This window comes from Bombina bombina, chromosome 4, assembly GCF_027579735.1.
Source record: "Bombina bombina isolate aBomBom1 chromosome 4, aBomBom1.pri, whole genome shotgun sequence".
Classification (NCBI taxonomy): domain Eukaryota; kingdom Metazoa; phylum Chordata; class Amphibia; order Anura; family Bombinatoridae; genus Bombina; species Bombina bombina.
Genome location: NC_069502.1, coordinates 676,334,702 through 676,353,816, shown reverse-complemented (window position 1 = coordinate 676,353,816; position 19,115 = coordinate 676,334,702). Strand labels below are relative to the sequence as shown.

The 19,115-nt window shown below is 34.2% G+C and overlaps 1 protein-coding gene across 1 annotated transcript in view; it reads left to right on the top strand.

Annotated features, from left to right (window-relative positions):
- The window catches only part of RFX6 (regulatory factor X6), a 179,813-nt gene that overhangs the window by 115,731 nt on the left and 44,967 nt on the right, over positions 1-19,115 (top strand). The window contains exons 8-15 of the mRNA XM_053710808.1: positions 2,933-3,010; positions 3,092-3,205; positions 3,290-3,339; positions 11,408-11,567; positions 13,310-13,454; positions 15,530-15,624; positions 16,744-16,861; positions 18,017-18,139. Coding sequence (XP_053566783.1) covers positions 2,933-3,010; positions 3,092-3,205; positions 3,290-3,339; positions 11,408-11,567; positions 13,310-13,454; positions 15,530-15,624; positions 16,744-16,861; positions 18,017-18,139 — 883 coding nt within the window. The remainder of the gene's footprint in view (positions 1-2,932; positions 3,011-3,091; positions 3,206-3,289; positions 3,340-11,407; positions 11,568-13,309; positions 13,455-15,529; positions 15,625-16,743; positions 16,862-18,016; positions 18,140-19,115) is intronic.

The following is a 19,115-nucleotide window of genomic DNA, read 5'->3' as shown; positions in this document are numbered from 1 at the left end:
TTACAGCCTCGTAAATCTGTCTCTAGAAAGATTTATTATCGAGTTTGGAAGACTTATATTTCTTGGTGTTCTCATAATTTCTCGTGGCATTCTTTCAGAATTCCTAGAATTTTACAGTTTCTTCAGGATGGTTTGGATAAGGGTTTGTCTGCAAGTTCCTTGAAGGGACAAATCTCTGCTCTTTCTGTCTTATTTCACATAAAGATTGCTAAGCTTCCTTATACTGACTGTTTTGTACAGGCTTTGGTTCATATCAAGCCTGTCATTAAATCAATCTCTCCTCCTTGGAGTCTTAATTTGGTTTTGAAGGCTTTACAGGCTCCTCCATTTGAGCCTTTGCATTCTTTGGGCATTAAACTACTTTCTTTGAAAGTGTTGTTCCTTTTGGCCATCTCTTCTGCTAGAAGAGTTTCTGAATTATCTGCTCTTTCTTGTGAATCTCCTTTTCTGATTTTTTATCAGGATAAGGCGGTTTTGCGGACTTCATTTAAATTCTTACCTAAGGTTGTGAATTCTAACAACATTAATAGAGAAATTGTTGTCCTTTCCTTATGTCCTAATCCTAAGAATTATTTGGAGAAATCCTTACATTCTTTGGATGTGGTAAGAGCTTTGAAATATTATGTTGAAGCTACTAAAGATTTAAGGAAGACTTCTAGTCTATTTGTTATCTTTTCTGGTTCTAGGAAAGGTCAGAAGACTTCTGCCGTTTCCTTGGCATCGTGGTTAAAGCTTTTGATTCATCAAGCTTATTTGGAGTCGGGTCAAGCCCTGCCTCAGAGAATTACAGCTCATTCTACTAGATCAGTCTCCACTTCGTGGGCTTTTAAGAATGAAGCTTCAGTTGATCAGATTTGCAAAGCAACAACTTGGTCTTCTTTGCATAAATTTACTAAATTCTACCATTTTGATGTATTCGCTTCTTTGGAAGCAGTTTTTGGTAGAAAAGTTCTTCAGGCAGCTGTTTCAGTTTGATTCTTCTGCTTATGTTTTAAGTTTTTTCTTTTCATTTCATGAGAATTAACTTATATTTTGGGTTGTGGATTATTTTTTTCAGCGAAAAATGGCTGTTTTTATATTTATCCCTCCCTCTCTAGTGACTCTTGTGTGGAGTTCCACATCTTGGGTATTGCTATCCCATACGTCACTAGCTCATGGACTCTTGCCAATTACATGAAAGAAAACATAATTTATGTAAGAACTTACCTGATAAATTAATTTCTTTCATATTGGCAAGAGTCCATGAGGTCCACCCCTTTTTATGGTGGTTATGATTTTTTTGTATAAAGCACAATTATTTCCAAATTCCTTTGTTGATGCTTTTTACTCCTTTCTTTATCACCCCACTACTTGGCTATTCGTTAAACTGAATTGTGGGTGTGGTGAGGGGTGTATTTATAGGCATTTTGAGGTTTGGGAAACTTTGCCCCTCCTGGTAGGATTGTATATCCCATACGTCACTAGCTCATGGACTCTTGCCAACATGAAAGAAATGAATTTATCAGGTAAGTTTTTACATAAATTATGTTTTTTAGTTAAAAGAACAGTAAACACTGTGTAATTGCAATACATTTCTGCAGCCGTGAGCTGTACAATAAATTAACATATTAGGTGAGTGTGAAAATGTTTGAATGCATTTACACCCTGTTTGCTGCAGTTGATTTTCAATAGCCAAACTCTTCCCACTGTTTGCCTTATCTGGAAGAACCAATACGGACTTGCTTCTGGAGAAGAGACATCTAACCACCATCATTATATTAGCAGACTATACTTTGTTTTGCAGATGTTATCATCTCTGCTAAAGTCAATTAGTGACAAATACAGTATGTTGCAGGGTTATTCTTGTGCACTTTTTGCGTTCTTGGAGCTGGAAAAACATAAACAATTTTCAGGCTTAAATTACAACAAAAGGGAGAATATAAAAAAGTTAAAGCATATATTACAAAACTGTTACTTTACATAATTAAATATTTTATTTTACAATCTCAAGGGGTTTATTGACCCTTTAATGTGCGGTTGGAATTTATGTATTGTAATTTTTTTTCTCTAAAAAAAGATTATCTTATCTATATGGTCATTACAAAAATATAATTGTCATTTATTTTAACAGAACTTTAGATGTTTTTATTTTTCTATTTCATTGCAAGATTTCTGTACTTTTACTAAATACTGCTATTAATTATTGTATTATATAAAATAAATATATATTTGATTCTTTAGCTTTCAGTTACTTAATAATTTATTTATTATTGTTGACATTATTATTTACTAGTGGGTGTCCCAGCAAAAGTTTTAAAATTAGTTTATGTATGTAATACACTGATGAAGGACCTTGCTACTGAGATTGCTTATATTCTATAGACTTAAAGGGACAGTCAACACCAGAATGTTTGTTGTTTAAAAATATAGATAATCCCTTTATTACCCATTCCCCAGTTTTGCATAACCAACACAGTTATAATAATACAGGTTTTACCTCTGTAATTACCTTGTATCTAAGCCTCTGCAAACTGCCCCCTTTTTTCAGTTCTTTTGACAGACTTGCATTTTAGCCAATCAGTGTTGACTCCTAGGTAACTTCACGTGCGTGAACTCAATGTTATCTATATGACACACATGAATTAATGCCCTCTAGTGGTGAAAAACTGTCAAAATGCATTAAGATAAGAGGTGGCTTTCAAGGTCTAAGAAATTAGCATATGAGCCTAACTAGGTTTAGCTTTCAACTAAGACTACCAAGAGAACAAAGAAAAATTGGTGATAAAAATAAATTGGAAATTTAAAATTGCATTCCTTATTTGAATAATGAAAGTTTATTTTGGACTTGACTGTCCCTTTAAGAATTTTCTTTGATTTTATTTTCTATTTGTCTTCTGTTGGTTCTGTTAACTGTAAAGCTGGTATTTTTGTGAACGTTATTTTTATTTTTTAGGTAAATACTCTCATTATGATGTACAAAACTCACTGTCAATGTGTGCTTGACAATGCAATCAATGGAAACTTTGAGGAGGTAAGAATATGTTAAAGAGAATTTAGGAGTTATGATATTTATGATAATCTACACCAAAGCTTATTTGTTTTGTATTGCCAGATCCAAAATTTCTTATTACACTTTTGGCAAGGAATGCCAGATCATCTACTCCCTTTGCTTGACTACCCTATAATTGTAGATATATTCTGCGTATGTGATTCTATTCTGTACAAGGTGGGTTATTTTTGCAATTCATTTAAAAAAAAAAAATCATATTTAGCAAAAACTATGTAAAACATCTTTTTTTTTTTTTATTAGGTTCTTACAGATGTGCTCATACCAGCAACAATGCAAGAAATGCCAGAAAGGTATCACTCTTGTTTATTAAGATCTTTTTTAAATTGTAGTCTTCCATGCAGTTAGTGGCCATATAGCAGTGATGCTAACACAGTATATTGTATACCTTTAGCTGAACCATCCCAAATACAGACTCATGTGCACGCATGCATATACACACACGTACACACATATACACACACGTACACATATACACACACGTACACATATACACACACGTACACACATACACACACGTACACATATACACACACGCACACACATACACACACGTACACATATACACACACTTACACATATACACACACGTACACATATACACACACGCACACACATACACACACGTACACATATACACACACGCACACACACACACACACGTACACATTTACACACACGTACACATATACACACACGTACACATATACACACACACATACATATACACACACGTACACATATACACACACGCACACAGATACAAACTCACCTGAGCATACATACACTAAAAAAGTCTTGTAGAATACTTCTTTACAGTTCACTTTACAGTGGATTGTTATCTTTTTATATTCCTTACCCAGCCCCCTTACCTAGCCCCAGTGATTAATTAGTTTCACGAATAGGCTTCATTAAATCTGGGCCTAAGAGGTTTTCATTAATATTCTATGAGACTGACATATTATGAATATGAGGATTTTTTTTTGTTTTGTTAATTAGCCTGGACATTTGTCTAAAAAAACCACCTTGAATTGTGACTTCTTGCGGATGCTTTGTCAAATATTTGTAATAGTTATGTGTAACACACACATTCTAACCAACCTGACCATTCTTGCTGAATTTATTAGTTGCAATAGGTCCATGATTACCATTCTAGTTTAACAACTAAAATAATATTTTAGATATAAATAGTATGTTTTAAAATAAGGTTTATAAGTTTCCTCAACTAGAATGGTAAAAAATAAATGGAGACTAAACTTTATTATTATTTTTTTTTTACTCTAACCATATTGTTTTTGTACTTCTTCAGTAAAGTATATTTAAGAAACCACTTGACCAGCTATTGAGTTCTGAAGCTTTTACTTACAGATTTCAAAAGATACACTTGCAGTGCTATGGTTTTCAAAGACACAGCATCAAGATTGTTCTCTAGTTACAGTCTAAGGGGTGGGTGGTACAGTTGTTAATCTTCTCAAACATAAACAAAATGCAGCAGAACTTCGGGCAGCAGTGTGGCTGGTGTCATACCCTTGTCATTAGTAGGTAATTTCAATACTCACCTACCTAACTTATCTACAGTATGGGGCCCCTACCCCCCTTAAGACAGCAACATACAACATGCACACATACAATATCCCTTACATGAAGGATGAGATTACTCAATTCCAAATGAGGGGCCAGTTAGCTAGTTTAGTCACCTATTAAGGGACTTTTATGGTCCCCTGGTATTTAAATGGGGCCCAATCACCCACCCCCAAAATAAGCAATACAATAGGGCAAGTGATCCATCTATTGAAAGAGGAGAGTCTTCAATTGAGGGGTCAAATGCCCATGTGGATCAACTGATCACCTAATCACCTGACAGAGCTGTAGTAATATGGAACAACATATGATCATCTTATAGCAATTGCATGCCTTGTTTTGCTGATGTCAGGGCTCATAGATTCATGTTTCTCTTAACTAATACAAAAATACAGGAATAAAAATAAATGGGAGAGCTGGTGAGTGTAAAATATTTGATATATTTGTGAAATTCTTTATTGGTTGATGATTTTTTGTTTTGTTACGCTGGCTGAGTTTGGGCAGGAGTAGGAGCTTGTAAACACTGTGAAAATGGGTTAAGTTATCCCTCTGGGTAATCAGAATTTGGTGTAATTTGTGAAAACTTCTGATGAGAGACATCTTGGTGGAGGGCATTTCTGCAAGCTTATGACGAAAGTACAAAAAATTATTTAACACAGGCTCCTTAGTTGGTTGACAGGATATATGAATCAATATCACTATATTCTCCTGATGCACTGAAGCTGTATTTTAAAGTAAAAAGGATTGCTGTTCTCTTCCTATCAAAGAAGGGACTTTTTTTCCAGTGGAAGCACCAAGCCTGATTACCTTAATTCTACCACCTTCTATGTGAGAGGATTTGTAGTTTATATACAACTACGTCCAACTATCATTGAACTGCAATTTCTATGTGTTGTATGTGTTTTCTAACCTAGATTAGATAATAAATTCGACATGATTATGTCAGGGCTTCAAACTTTTTTGAAGGGAATTTGGAATGAAAATGGTTGCTATTCTTGATCCTGCATGGTGCCAGTGGTTTATTTCTATGGCAGGCTCTTTGTCTGATGCCATTTTATCTTGTTGGGCAGGCCTGCCTTACATAGACCCTTGGCACAGCATACATAGCGTACCCCATTTAAGAAATGCTCAGGTGATGGCGTTGCAGTCCCTGCAAGAATCAGCATTTGATGAGCTTGCCTTTTCCGTTCATTGGGTAGGGGTAAACACGGAAGAAGGAACCTGTGTGTATCCTCTTTTTCCTTGTGTTTTCTCTAAAGCCTTGTTAAATTATGTTGATAATTCCTCTTTCCTGGAGATCTGTGATTTGCTTAAAGTTTCTTTGGACCCTGGCCTTCTTGGTTATCAGAGTGAACATCTAGCTTTGATGTGTTTATCTACATTCTGAATTATCTATCAAGATACAATTGCAGTTAATATATTCCTATTCTAGACTTGAAATGATAGAAGGGATGAGGCTGTTCTTGCAAGGATTTCAAGATGGTTTTTTGCTAGTGTAAGTTTGTATTAAATGTGTGATATAATTATCAATATACATTTAGATCAACCTGTAAGTAATCCAAGTTTTACAGATATTCTGAAATTGTAGGCACTATATTTCATAATATTTGTATTCACACAGTATTAAATTAAGTATACTATTTTAATTGGTTTAAGTGTCAAAGGAGGATTAAAGGGACATAAAACGGCAATTTTTTCTTTCATGATTCTGATAAAGCATGCAATTTTAAACTACTTTCCAAATAACTTCTATTATTGAAATTCCTTTGCTGTCTTGCGGCTAGATTTAGAGTTCTGCGGCCAAAGGGGTGCGTTAGCTACGCGTGCTTTTTTTCCCCCGCACCTTTTAAATACCGCTGGTATTTAGAGTTCACAGAAGGGCTGCGTTAGGCTCCAAAAAAGGGAGCGTAGAGCATATTTACCGCCACTGCAACTCTAAATACCAGCGTTGCTTACGGACGCGGCCAGCTTCAAAAACGTGCTCGTGCACGATTCCCCCATAGAAAACAATGGGGCCATTTGAGTTGAAAAAAAACCTAACACCTGCAAAAAAGCAGCGTTCAGCTCTTAACGCAGCCCCATTGTTTACTATGGGGAAACACTTCCTACGTCTGCACCTAACACTCTAACATGTACCCCGAGTCTAAACACCCCTAACCTTACACTTATTAACCCCTAATCTGCCGCCCCCGCTATCGCTGACACCTGCATATTTTTTTTAACCCCTAATCTGCGGCTCCGTATACCGCCGCAACCTACATTATACCTATGTACCCCTAATCTGCTGCCCCTAACACCGCCGACCCCTATATTATATTTATTAACTCCTAATCTGCCCCCCACAACGTCGCCGCCAGCTACCTACAATAATTAACCCCTAATCTGCCGACCGGAGCTCACCGCTATTCTAATACATTTTTTAACCCCTAAAGCTAAGTCTAACCCTAACACTAACACCCCCCTAAGTTAAATATAATTTTAATCTAATGAAATAAATTAACTCTTATTATATAAATTATTCCTATTTAAAGCTAAATACTTACCTGTAAAATAAACCCTAATATAGCTACAATATAAATAATAATTATATTGTAGCTATTTTAGGATTAATATTTATTTTACAGGCAACTTTGTATTTATTTTAATCAGGTACAATAGCTATTAAATAGTTAATAACTATTTAATAGCTAAAATAGTTAAAATAATTAAAAAATTACCTGTAAAATAAATCCTAACCTAAGTTACAATTAAACCTAACACTACACTATCAATAAATTAATTAAATAAACTACCTACAATTACCTACAATTAAACCTAACACTACACTATCAATAAATTAATTAAATAAAATACCTACAAATAACTACAATTAAATAAACTAACTAAAGTACAAAAAATAAAAAAGAACTAAGTTACAAAAATAAAAAAATATTTACAAACATTAGAAAAATATTACAACAATTTTAAACTAATTACACCTACTCTAAGCCCCCTAATAAAATAACAAAGCCCCCCAAAATAAAAAAATGCCCTACCCTATTCTAAATTAAAAAAGTTCAAAGCTCTTTTACCTTAACAGCCCTGAAAAGGGCCATTTGCGGGGCATGCCCCAAATAATTCAGCCCTTTTGCCTGTAAAAAAAAACATACAATACCCCCCCAACATTACAACCCACCACCCACATACCCCTAATCTAACCCAAACCCCCCTTAAATAAACCTAACACTAAGCCCCTGAAGATCTTCCTACCTTATCTTCACCATGCCAGGTTCATGGTGAAGATAAGGTAGGAAGATCTTCAGGGGCTTAGTGTTAGGTTTATTTAAGGGGGGTTTGAGTTAGATTAGGGGTATGTGGGTGGTGGGTTGTAATGTTGGGGGGGTATTGTATTTTTTTTTACAGGCAAAAGAGCTGAATTATTTGGGGCATGCCCCACAAATGGCCCTTTTAAGGGCTGGTAAGGTAAAAGAGCTTTGAACTTTTTTAATTTAGAATAGGGTAGGGCATTTTTTTATTTTGGGGGTCTTTGTTATTTTATTAGGGGGCTTAGAGTAGGTGTAATTAGTTTAAAATTGTTGTAATATTTTTCTAATGTTTGTAAATATTTTTTTATTTTTTGTAACTTAGTTCTTTTTTATTTTTTGTACTTTAGTTAGTTTATTTAATTGTAGTTATTTGTAGGTATTGTATTTAATTAATTTATTGATAGTGTAGTGTTAGGTTTAATTGTAGATAATTGTAGGTAGTTTATTTAATTTATTTATTGGTAGTGTAGTGTTAGGTTTAATTGTAACTTAGGTTAGGATTTATTTTACAGGTAATTTTGTAATTATTTTAACTAGGTAACTATTAAATAGTTAACTATTTAATAGCTATTGTACCTGGTTAAAATAATTACAAAGTTGCCTGTAAAATTAATATTAATCCTAAAATAGCTACAATATAATTATAATTTATATTGTAGCTATATTAGGGTTTATTTTACAGGTAAGTATTTAGTTTTAAATAGGAATAATTTATTTAATAAGAGTTAATTTATTTTGTTAGATAAAAATAATATTTAACTTAGGGGGGTGTTAGTGTTAGGGTTAGACTTAGCTTTAGGAGTTAATACATTTATTAGAATAGCGGTGAGCTCCGGTCGGCAGATTAGGGGTTAATGTTTGAAGTTAGGTGTCGGCGATGTTAGGGAGGGCAGATTAGGGGTTAATACTATTTATTATAGGGTTATTGAGGCGGGAGTGAGGCGGATTAGGGGTTAATAACTTTATTATAGTAGCGGTGCGGTTCGGTCGGCAGATTAGGGGTTAATAAGTGTAGGTAGGTGGAGGCGACGTTGGGGGCGGCAGATTAGGGGTTAATAAATATAATATAGGGGTCGGCGGTGTTAGGGGCAGCAGATTAGGGGTTCATAGGGATAACGTAGGTGGCAGCGGTGTGCGGTCGGCAGATTAGGGTTAAAAAATTTTAATAGAGTGGCGGCGATGTGGGGGGACCTCAGTTTAGGGGTACATAGGTAGTTTATGTGTGTTAGTGTACTTTAGAGCACAGTAGTTAAGAGCTTTATAAACCGGCGTTAGCCCAGAAAGCTCTTAACTACTGACTTTTTTCTGCGGCTGGAGTTTTGTCGTTAGATTTCTAACGCTCACTTCAGCCAAGACTCTAAATACCGGCGTTAGGAAGATCCCATTGAAAAGATAGGATACGCAAATGGCGTAGGGGGATTTGCGGTATGGAAAAGTCGCGGCTGCAAAGTGAGCGTTAGACCTTTCCTGACTGACTCCAAATACCAGAGGGCGGTAAAAACCAGCGTTAGGAGCCTCTAACGCTGGTTTTGACGGCAACCGCCCAACTCTAAATCTAGGCCTTGGTTTGTTGCAAGTGGAGGTTTGTATTAACAAAGGATACCAAGAGAATGTAGCAAATTTGATAATAGAAGAAAATTGGAAAGTTGTTTAAATTTTTATGCTCCATCTGCAAAATTAAAGAATAATATGGGGTTTCATGTCCCTTTATCTAGTTGCATGAGGTAACGTGTCTTTAACAAAAGATGAGGAGAAATCCAATAGAATCTTCAAGTGTCTTTAGCCATCTAGCAGCAGTGTTTGCAACAATGTGTATAGCAATGTTATACCTAGTTGCAAGTGCTTGGATAAAATGCTAGACACATGCACGCTCCTGAGCTCCTAGCAGACTATCTAGATTTACTCTTCAACAAAGGATACCAAAAGAACAAAACAACTTTGATATTAGAAGTAGGTTGAAAAGTTGGTTAAATTTGCATGCTCTATCTAAATAAAGATACTTTTATTTTTATTTTGCTGTCACGTTTTAACATATTTCTGTAAACTAAAGTTATTAACTAAAAATGCTTTGTCTGCTGAATAAATGGTAATTACAGGTATACCCCGCTCATTCAGTCTTAAAGTGAAACAAAGCAGTTTTAACGTTCTTTTCACTTGCCATTGTGTTTAAAAACTTGTAAACATGTTTGAACTAACATATATTAGGTGTGCAATAGCGCTACGTTTAGTTTAACACTAGCACAGCACAGTATTCAATTAGTATTCAATAAATACTGTAACTGTAAAATTGTGACAATTACTGTAGTAAAATTTGCCAGACTATAACACAGACACAGATTGCACTGTAATGCTGTAAACAGAGTAAACTGTGCATAACAAAATCGTGCCAGTTACTTTTCTCGCAATCTCACAATGATTACAGCACTGTTTCAAAATCCTTGAGGTTGAACTTCAGCTCCACAAAGCGCTGTATTAGCGAAGCGCAGTAAAGTGAAGCGCGGTAAAGTGAGGTATACCTGTAATTGTGTGTGTATCTCACAGAAAAAAATACTGACCTGGTGTGTAAATGCAAAAATCTAAAAACAGCTATTACAAAGGGATGTGGAGTGGCTCCACACTGAAGTGATACAGTGAAATTGTTCCAATATGAACTGAGCAATTGCAGAAATTCTATCTGGTGCTTTGGATTACTAAAAAACATTTAGAGTTTCAAATGATGTGGAAAAACTATTTTCATGAGGTTGGACACAGGGTTGTTTCTACACTATAAAATTATTGTCATGCAAAAAAATATTAACACAATATATACAAGTTAAATATTAAGAGTGAAAGGAATACTGGGGGACCTTATCTTCAACTTCCTTTTCCTAACATTATTTTTTATTTTAACCCCTTAATGACCAGCGTTGAGACAGCTTTATTTTGACAAGCCTGCAGGAGGGATGGAGGTTCTAATATTGTTGTTTTGCCACTCGCAGCAACACCTGCGCTATTACAACCAGACAAACTATTAACGACCAGCTTGTCATTAAGGGGTTAAACCCCCAAATTTTCACCTTTGCTCAGAACTTGAAACCACAATTTTCTTAATACTGGTTTCTAATACTGCCCCAATTTCAATCCACTATCAGAGTACAAGAATAAACTTGATCGTCTGGATTTGAATCAAGGCAATTGTTCGTTAACTTCTTTATCAGCCAACAATTAGATGCTCTTTGGTAAAACAAAATGTAGGCAAACAAAGTTAGTGAATATATTGGTTGATTAGTCCCATTTACTAATGACATGATGTGGCCTAATTAAAAAAAAGAGGTTTTCCATTTAAAATGTATTTAGAAAACGAACAAAAAAATAAAATTGCTTGTGTAGACAAAAAACATTGAGGAAAAAAATACATAATAAAATTACTATATTGTGATAAACAATATGTGCATTATTTTTTCTACCTTTACTAACATAGTTTATATTTTTTTAGTTTACTTAATGACATCAGAAATTTTGCTAAACACTGGGAACAATGGGTCATTTTATCTTTGGAAAACCTTCCACAAGTTCTCTCTGAGAAGAAATTGCCAATTGTGAGAAGATTTGTATCATCTTTGAAACGACAGACCTCGTTCTTACATTTAGCCCAGGTTAGCTTCAAAAGTGAAACATTTTCCTGAATAAACACTCACACCCATTTGAGGGCCAGATTATGAGTGGCACATTAACAGTTATGCGCAAGCGATAAGTTGTCTATCGCAGGAGTTTGGGCGCATCAGGTTTTCCTCTCTTATTACAAGTTGAAAGTAAACGTGATCACTTGAGTGCAATGGAAGTTAACACGTGTCTGGTTAAAAGCTCTGGTTAACTATTTTGCAAGTGTCACAAAACACAACAAAGATAGATTACAGAGTACAGTTACACTCATAATAACTCCGTCTAATAAACATTATTTCAAATAATATAGCAAAAAAAAGTTATAAGGGTTCAAAGACATGAGGTCTCAGGTGTTAGGGGAAAAAAAGCAGGCAAAGGGCTTTAAAGGGACAGTAAACTTAAAAAATAATGTTATATAATACTGCACACATTTCAGAATTATGTAACATTATCTTCACAACAGCTTTAAAAATCAAAAGACTTGAAAAGGCTTTAGCTTTCAAAGTTGCACTTAACTGGTCTCCACTCCAGGCACTTCTAATCATGTCTTGTTTTGCAAAAGCGATCCGCGGGCGCACACTAATCACAGCACGTCCGATCGCACTATTAAATGAAATGTAGCTCACTCCTGGTACCAGAGCAGGAGCGAGCTACGTTTAGTACAATAGCACGATTGGGCGCACTGTGATTAAACAGTGCGCCCGAGAACCACTTTTGAAAAATAAGACATTATCAGAAGAGCCTGGAGAGGAGACCAGGTAAGTGCAACTTTGAGAGCTAAAGTCTCTCAAATCTTTTGATTTTTAAAGCTGTCGCTATGATAATGTTACTTAATTTTATAACATTATTTCTTACGCTTACTGTCCCTTTAACATAGACATAAATACCTATACATGTCTAAAGATGGATATGTATGTATATGTCTACATATGTGTACATATGTGTTTGTATGTGTATATATGTATTTACAGATACATTACACATCAAATAATATATATATATATATAGACATACATAAAAGTGCATTGGAGCTCTTCACAGTCAAGTAGATGAAAACATGTAAAAGCATATTTATGCAATATTCATATTTCATAAAGTGTTATAGTGTGTATTTACTGTAAATATTTCATATTCCAATGGACTGTACATAAAAGAATATGTTCTATGTACAGTATATATATATATATATATATATATAAAATATTTAATAAAATATACCAAAATACCATCAGATATGTATAGAAAAAAGAATATTCTTGTATGTGCAGAACATTGGAATTTGAAATATTCATTATATCATGTTGGGTTAGGGCATAGGGGAATACGTTATCGCACACACGCTATATTCTAATGTAAGCTTTTTACGTGCATCGGGTTAGCGTGCGAGCGAAAACAGTTTACTTTCAACTCATAATTACGAGCGCAACCTGACGTGTGCAAAAAGCTTACTTTTAGCCTAGTTAATGCTCGATCGGGAGCATTTCATTGCACTCCACTTGTAATCTAGCCCTTAATATATTACTGGTTATATTAAAAAAATAATATCTGTATTAAACTCTGGTAACTGATAAACACTGCATGTCAAAAACTGTGTAATTTTCAGATTTTTCTAGTAAGGAAATTTTAATTGTGAACAATATTTAGATTTTTTTTTATTTATTGGCCTTGACAAGAACAAGATCATTTTAATGTTTACTTGTAGATCATTTAATAGCTGTGCCATACATTTTCTTAGATAGCACGACCTGCTCTATTTGATCAGAATGTTGTAAATGCCATGACGTCTGACATTGAGAAAGTTGATTTATACAGCATTGGATCTCAGGCTCTTCTTTCCAGCTGCAGTGGTGCTGATTCGGACTGTGAAGTCTACACTGAGTGTAAGTGCACATTTTATTATTAAGAATTACAAAACATTTTAAAAGAACATTTTCCTATATTATAAAAAATAAATTTTATAAAATTAAGAATTTATCTGCTTAAAGGGACTGAAAACCCCCACCATTTTCTTTTGTGATTTGGGTAGAACATACAATTTTAATCAACTGTCCAAATTACTCAGTTGTCAAATTTGCTTCATTCTCTTGTTATCCTTGCTGAAGGAACATTGGCAGCTAGCTGAGCACATCTAATTAGCCAGTCACAAGAGACAAATGTGTGCAAGCACCAATCAGCAGCTAGCCCCCACTAGGGGCTCCATGTACTAAGCCGTCAATTCATCCGTCATTTTAGACGCGGATAAACTCGCCGTTACTCGCCGCGGGCGAAATGGTGTCCGCTGTCACTATGTACTAATAATCCCCCAATAAATAGACAAGTCTAGCCCGCCGCGAGCAGTGGCGGATTATTGATAAATTTGACGCCTCGCTCGCCGCGACTAAGCTGATGTACTTAACTTTCAGTTGAATTGTCTGGCCAATTATTAACACGTGACATGCAAGGTGTCACGAACATCATAGTAGTCGCGGGAATAGAATTTTGCTCCTATAAAAGTTCAACTTATCTAAACAACTTTATTATTGTTCAAAAATTTTTGAAGAGTGATAACAGAGCGTTATTTTTGTAATATTTATTTACAATTTGGATATGGCTTCATCTGGATCTGATAATATATAAATATTAATATAAAAATAATTATAAAGATTGACAACTATACAATACAAATTTAAAATATAGATTACTCTTTAATTACAGTCGACAAATTTGGCGCAATTTATGTACATGGAAATGAGAGACAAATTAGACGCCAGTTATGCTGTACAATGCTGACATTACTGCTTTTTATATATGTCTAGACTGGCGTCTAGATTGACTTTCCTATTGTTTTGTACCTTGCCCGCCACCTAAAAGGTGGCGAGGCAAAAATAACGAGGTGGGAGCGGAAATTGTAGCGAGCGGACAAATAGATTTTTTAGTACATTCGTTTTTGGCGAGTTGGTGGTCAAATGTGTCTAATTACAGTGAAAAATGGAGAGGTAGCGAGGTTTGGCGGATAAGTACGCTCGCAATTTTAAAGATGCGAGTTTGAACATAGTTGACGACTTTGTACATATCAGTTTGCGAGTTTTGACGCGAGATTTGTTGCGGGTAGCTCGCTGACTGCTTAGTACATGGAGCGTGCATATTCTTTTTCAAAAAGAGATATCAAGAGAACAAAGTACATTTCACAATAGAAGTGAATTTAAATGTCTTAAAATTACATGCAAGTTTAATTTTGAATTTCCTATCCCTTTTTTAATAAAATGTTAGGATCTCTAAGAAATCTTAAATTTATCTTTTTGTTTTATGTGGATAATTTTTTTTAAATGTCAGGTAGTATTCTATAGCACAAACACAAAGCTGGAGAGTAATGCAGCTGCATTTGTTGAAAAAAATATCACATTAATTGATATATTTATATACAATTCCAGGACTAGATTTTAGTGGTGATTTAAAATTATTATATTATACAACGTGCATTGGTGCATTTAGTTTGAGTATGATCAATCATTATGGCCCTTTTTTTCTGTCCTCTTCAATGTATGTTAGCGCCATTAACCTCCCAATGACTCGTGTATATAATAGTAGAAGATAAAGCATTTTGTTATTGAGTAAATTATTGGTTGATGTTTATATATGGTATACTTGCCTTGATCATATACATGCAGTATTTATAATATAAGGATAAAACATTGCGGAGAATAATTTAGAAGATCTGTGATAACTTTATTATGATTATAATCTGTTAATTCTTATCGATCATGTATTTTCTTTTCCTTTGTTACATGACAATCATCTGGTAATGTGATGAGAATTATTACTTTGTTCTGTTCTCTTTAGGGAGAGTGAGTTGATTTGTGCTCAAAACGACTGTATAGTTCCCTTTCAGGCAAATTTTATACTCACCTTAATTATTTATTTTATTGAAATGAATGTTTAATACAATCTTACACTTTGTTCACCATACTTGTTTCAGTGTTTCAAGAACTACGAGATTTGTTAAAGAAAAATGCCACGGTGGAGTCCTTTATAGAATGGCTTGATAATGTAGTAGAGCAAAAAGTTATAAAGGTAATGAAACTGCTTTCTTATACCCTCCTGTTATCAGCAGTATTGGCTAAATAGATTTACAACCATGTGTCAGTTTGCTTGTTATCTGTAGCACAAATATGGATGTTTAATTATAAAAAAGGATAAATACAGATAAAAACTTATATTTTAATTTTATATCTGTATTTATAAGCTTTTCTCATTTTAAATACATTTTAGGTTTCAGCTGTTATATTTAATTTTATATGCTATATATAATGCTATGTGACACGAAGAGTGGTGTTTACACTTTTTTAGAATTTATTGCCATTGATTTTAATTAATCAATAAAGTTGTATTTAACCACATTGCACCATATGGACATAGGTACTACAGTACATCACACAGTACTTTGCTTAGTGCCTATGTCCAACACTGCGGCACAAGTTGCGACCCCACAACCGCATACAGACTCCTGCATACAACAAGGTAGCACTGATCATGCTCCATTACCTTATGAAGCCAGATTGACGATACAGACAGTGATACAATTTGTATTAGATGGTGTTATTATGAGTGTAAATGTACTTTTAAATGTATTTTTTATATGTTTTATGACACTTTTTTGCTGTACAAAACAGTTAACCAGAGCTATCCCAATGCATGCCCATTAACTTCAACTGCGCTCAAACACTCGCATTTACTTTCAACTTGTAATACGAGTGTTACATCTGAAGCGCACAAATACCTGTGATAAACCCGATATTGCTTGCGCGTTACTGTTAGTGCGCCACTCATAATCTGGCCCAAAGTGTTTTAGTGCTTTGCAATTATATAGAGAACAAAAAAGAATTAACAGCCTATAGAGAGCACAACTGAAAACTAAGGAAATATATTTCAATTTGCTAGATTAGAATAACAAAACATTTTCAGATCCAAAAATAATGTTAATTCTTTAACTGGCCATCAGATCAACAACATATAACAAGCTAGTCCAGAAAAAAATAATTTATTTTACTCTAGGAAAAAAGCAAAAAACAGACTCAACTGTGTGTATGTGTTTGTGTGTATATATATATATATATATATATATATATATATATATATATATATATATATATAATAATAATAATTATACTATATTTTTTGTAATATTTCCAGGCAAGCAAGCAAAATGGAAAGTCCCTGAAGAAGCGGGCTCAAGATTTCCTTTTGAAATGGAGCTTCTTTGGTGCCCGTGTCATGCACAATCTGACACTGAACAATGCAACAAGTTTTGGTATAGGAAAATAGTGTTATTGTTTGTACTAATACTCTATAAGAAACAAATTAATTACAGTCAGTAGTTAAATCATTTTGGGAACCAACCAGAGAGAAGCTTTAATCTCTCTATCCAAATTGTATAATTTCATCTATATTAGCTTAATTTAATTCAGAGTGACCAGTAAAAACAATAGAATCCCACTTAAAGGGACAGTATACACCAATTTTCATATAACTACATGTAATAGACACTACTATAAAGAAGAATATGCACAGATGCTGATCTAAAAATCCAGTATAAAACCTTTTAAAAGCTTACTTAGAAGCTCTCATTTTAGCACTGTTGATGAGGTTAGTCTGGGACACACACTGAAAGGGGCAGGCAAAACAAGAAGAGCAGACATTCTCCCCTCCCTGCATATGAAAAGACAGATTATACAAAAAGGGGCCAGCAGGAGTCTATAAACGCACTGTGTATACATCTGACACTGTGGAGTCTGAAAATCAGCACAATCTTCTTAAAAAAATAAGCAAAACTCTACATTTTTACAAAAACACTACCAGATGGGCTATATAAATGCATCATCTACAATTCATTTATGCAAAGAAAAATCTAGTGTTCAATGTCCCTTTAAATTTGTAAAGACACAATTTTATTTTTATACTGTGTAACTAAGGATTGGATCATTTCCTCTTTAATTAGTTTATTAGTTTTATTAGTATTTAGTTTATTGCGCTAATTACCTATAGCCTGCCAGTTTGTTGCACATAGGATTATTTTAGCCTAAAAAATCCTGGAAAGTTTTTTTTTTTCTTCAGTCCACATCGCCTTTCAGGTTACTCGTTTACCCTCAAGAGTGCTTGTGTTAACAATTATCTAAAAATAAATACAAATAGAACCATCACACACATTGTTGTATAAGCCTTATCTGCTTTCCCTCATATAGCAGGTCATACTTTCATCAGTATGTTCTTTGATCTAATTTGTGTACCATGTAGCAGTAAATATATTGAGCAGGTTGGTCATTTAATCCTAGATTAGACTAAGATCTCAGAATCTATCCCTTGTTGGTCTTGGTAGGTCATTTAAAGTCCAAAAATTATTTATTTGCAGTTTTAGGTGTTTAAAGATGGTCATGGAGATATACTCATACGTTTCTTCTATACACAGGTTCATTCCATTTGATTCGAATGCTGCTTGATGAATATATTCTGCTTGCAGTGGAGACACAATTTAATAATGACAAAGAACAAGAGCTCCAGAATTTATTGGAGAAGTATATGAAGAATGCAGGTATATCTGTTAATGTAAAACACATGTTAAATAACAATTATTATCACCTTAGTATACAGGCAAACTGTTTTGATATGATTATATTAGAGACACCTAACAATATTATAAACATTGTATATATCTGCTAGGAAATGCAGACTTTACTTTTAATACATGACTAAGGGCCTAGTAAAGGCCTGAAACGTTGTAATTTGTTTTCTCTCGACCCCATGTAAAGAATAAAGGGTTTTTTTTGCCAATTTGGAGGCTGGAATCATTATTTTAGTCTGGATAAAAGGACCTGGCAAGTCTGACATTCCGTGCCCCAAAACAAGTAAAGGTGTGCTGTTTTCCAACTTTGTTTGAAGCTATTACAGACTTTACTTTTAACCCATTGGCTGCTGAACCTTTTCACACCAATGTACTAGAGAGGTTTTTAGCTTTTTTACACTTCTTGCATTTATTCAAAAATTATAATTTTTTAATAGGATCCCCACACAAATGATATCTCATTTTCTTAAGCAGACCAAATATTTTTTGAAAAATAACTTTATTGATACTATATCAAATGCAAAAAAATGATGTCATTATTTACTTAAAATTTCAAAAACAAATTTTCTTGTCCCATATTTAGTTAATCTGCCCAAAACAACAATATTTAGGATGCTACTCCTATATTGTTTAATAAAAAAATAATTATTAAAAATCAGAAGACACTGCATGATCTTGCAATTGCAGAAAATGATTAAGTATAGAATCCGGCTCGGAACAACCATTGGAGCAGCAGGTGCAGTGGCACCAGGGCCCGAGTGGTGGGAGAGATCCGTGGCAGCCAGTCTGTACATAGGTGTGTGGCTGTGTGCAGAATGTGCATAATCAAATCGTAATACAGGGGAGCCTCTATCTATCAATCTATCTATCTATCTATCTATCTATCTATCTATCTACATATTATCTATCTATAATCTATTTATTTATTTATCTATCTCTTTCTCTC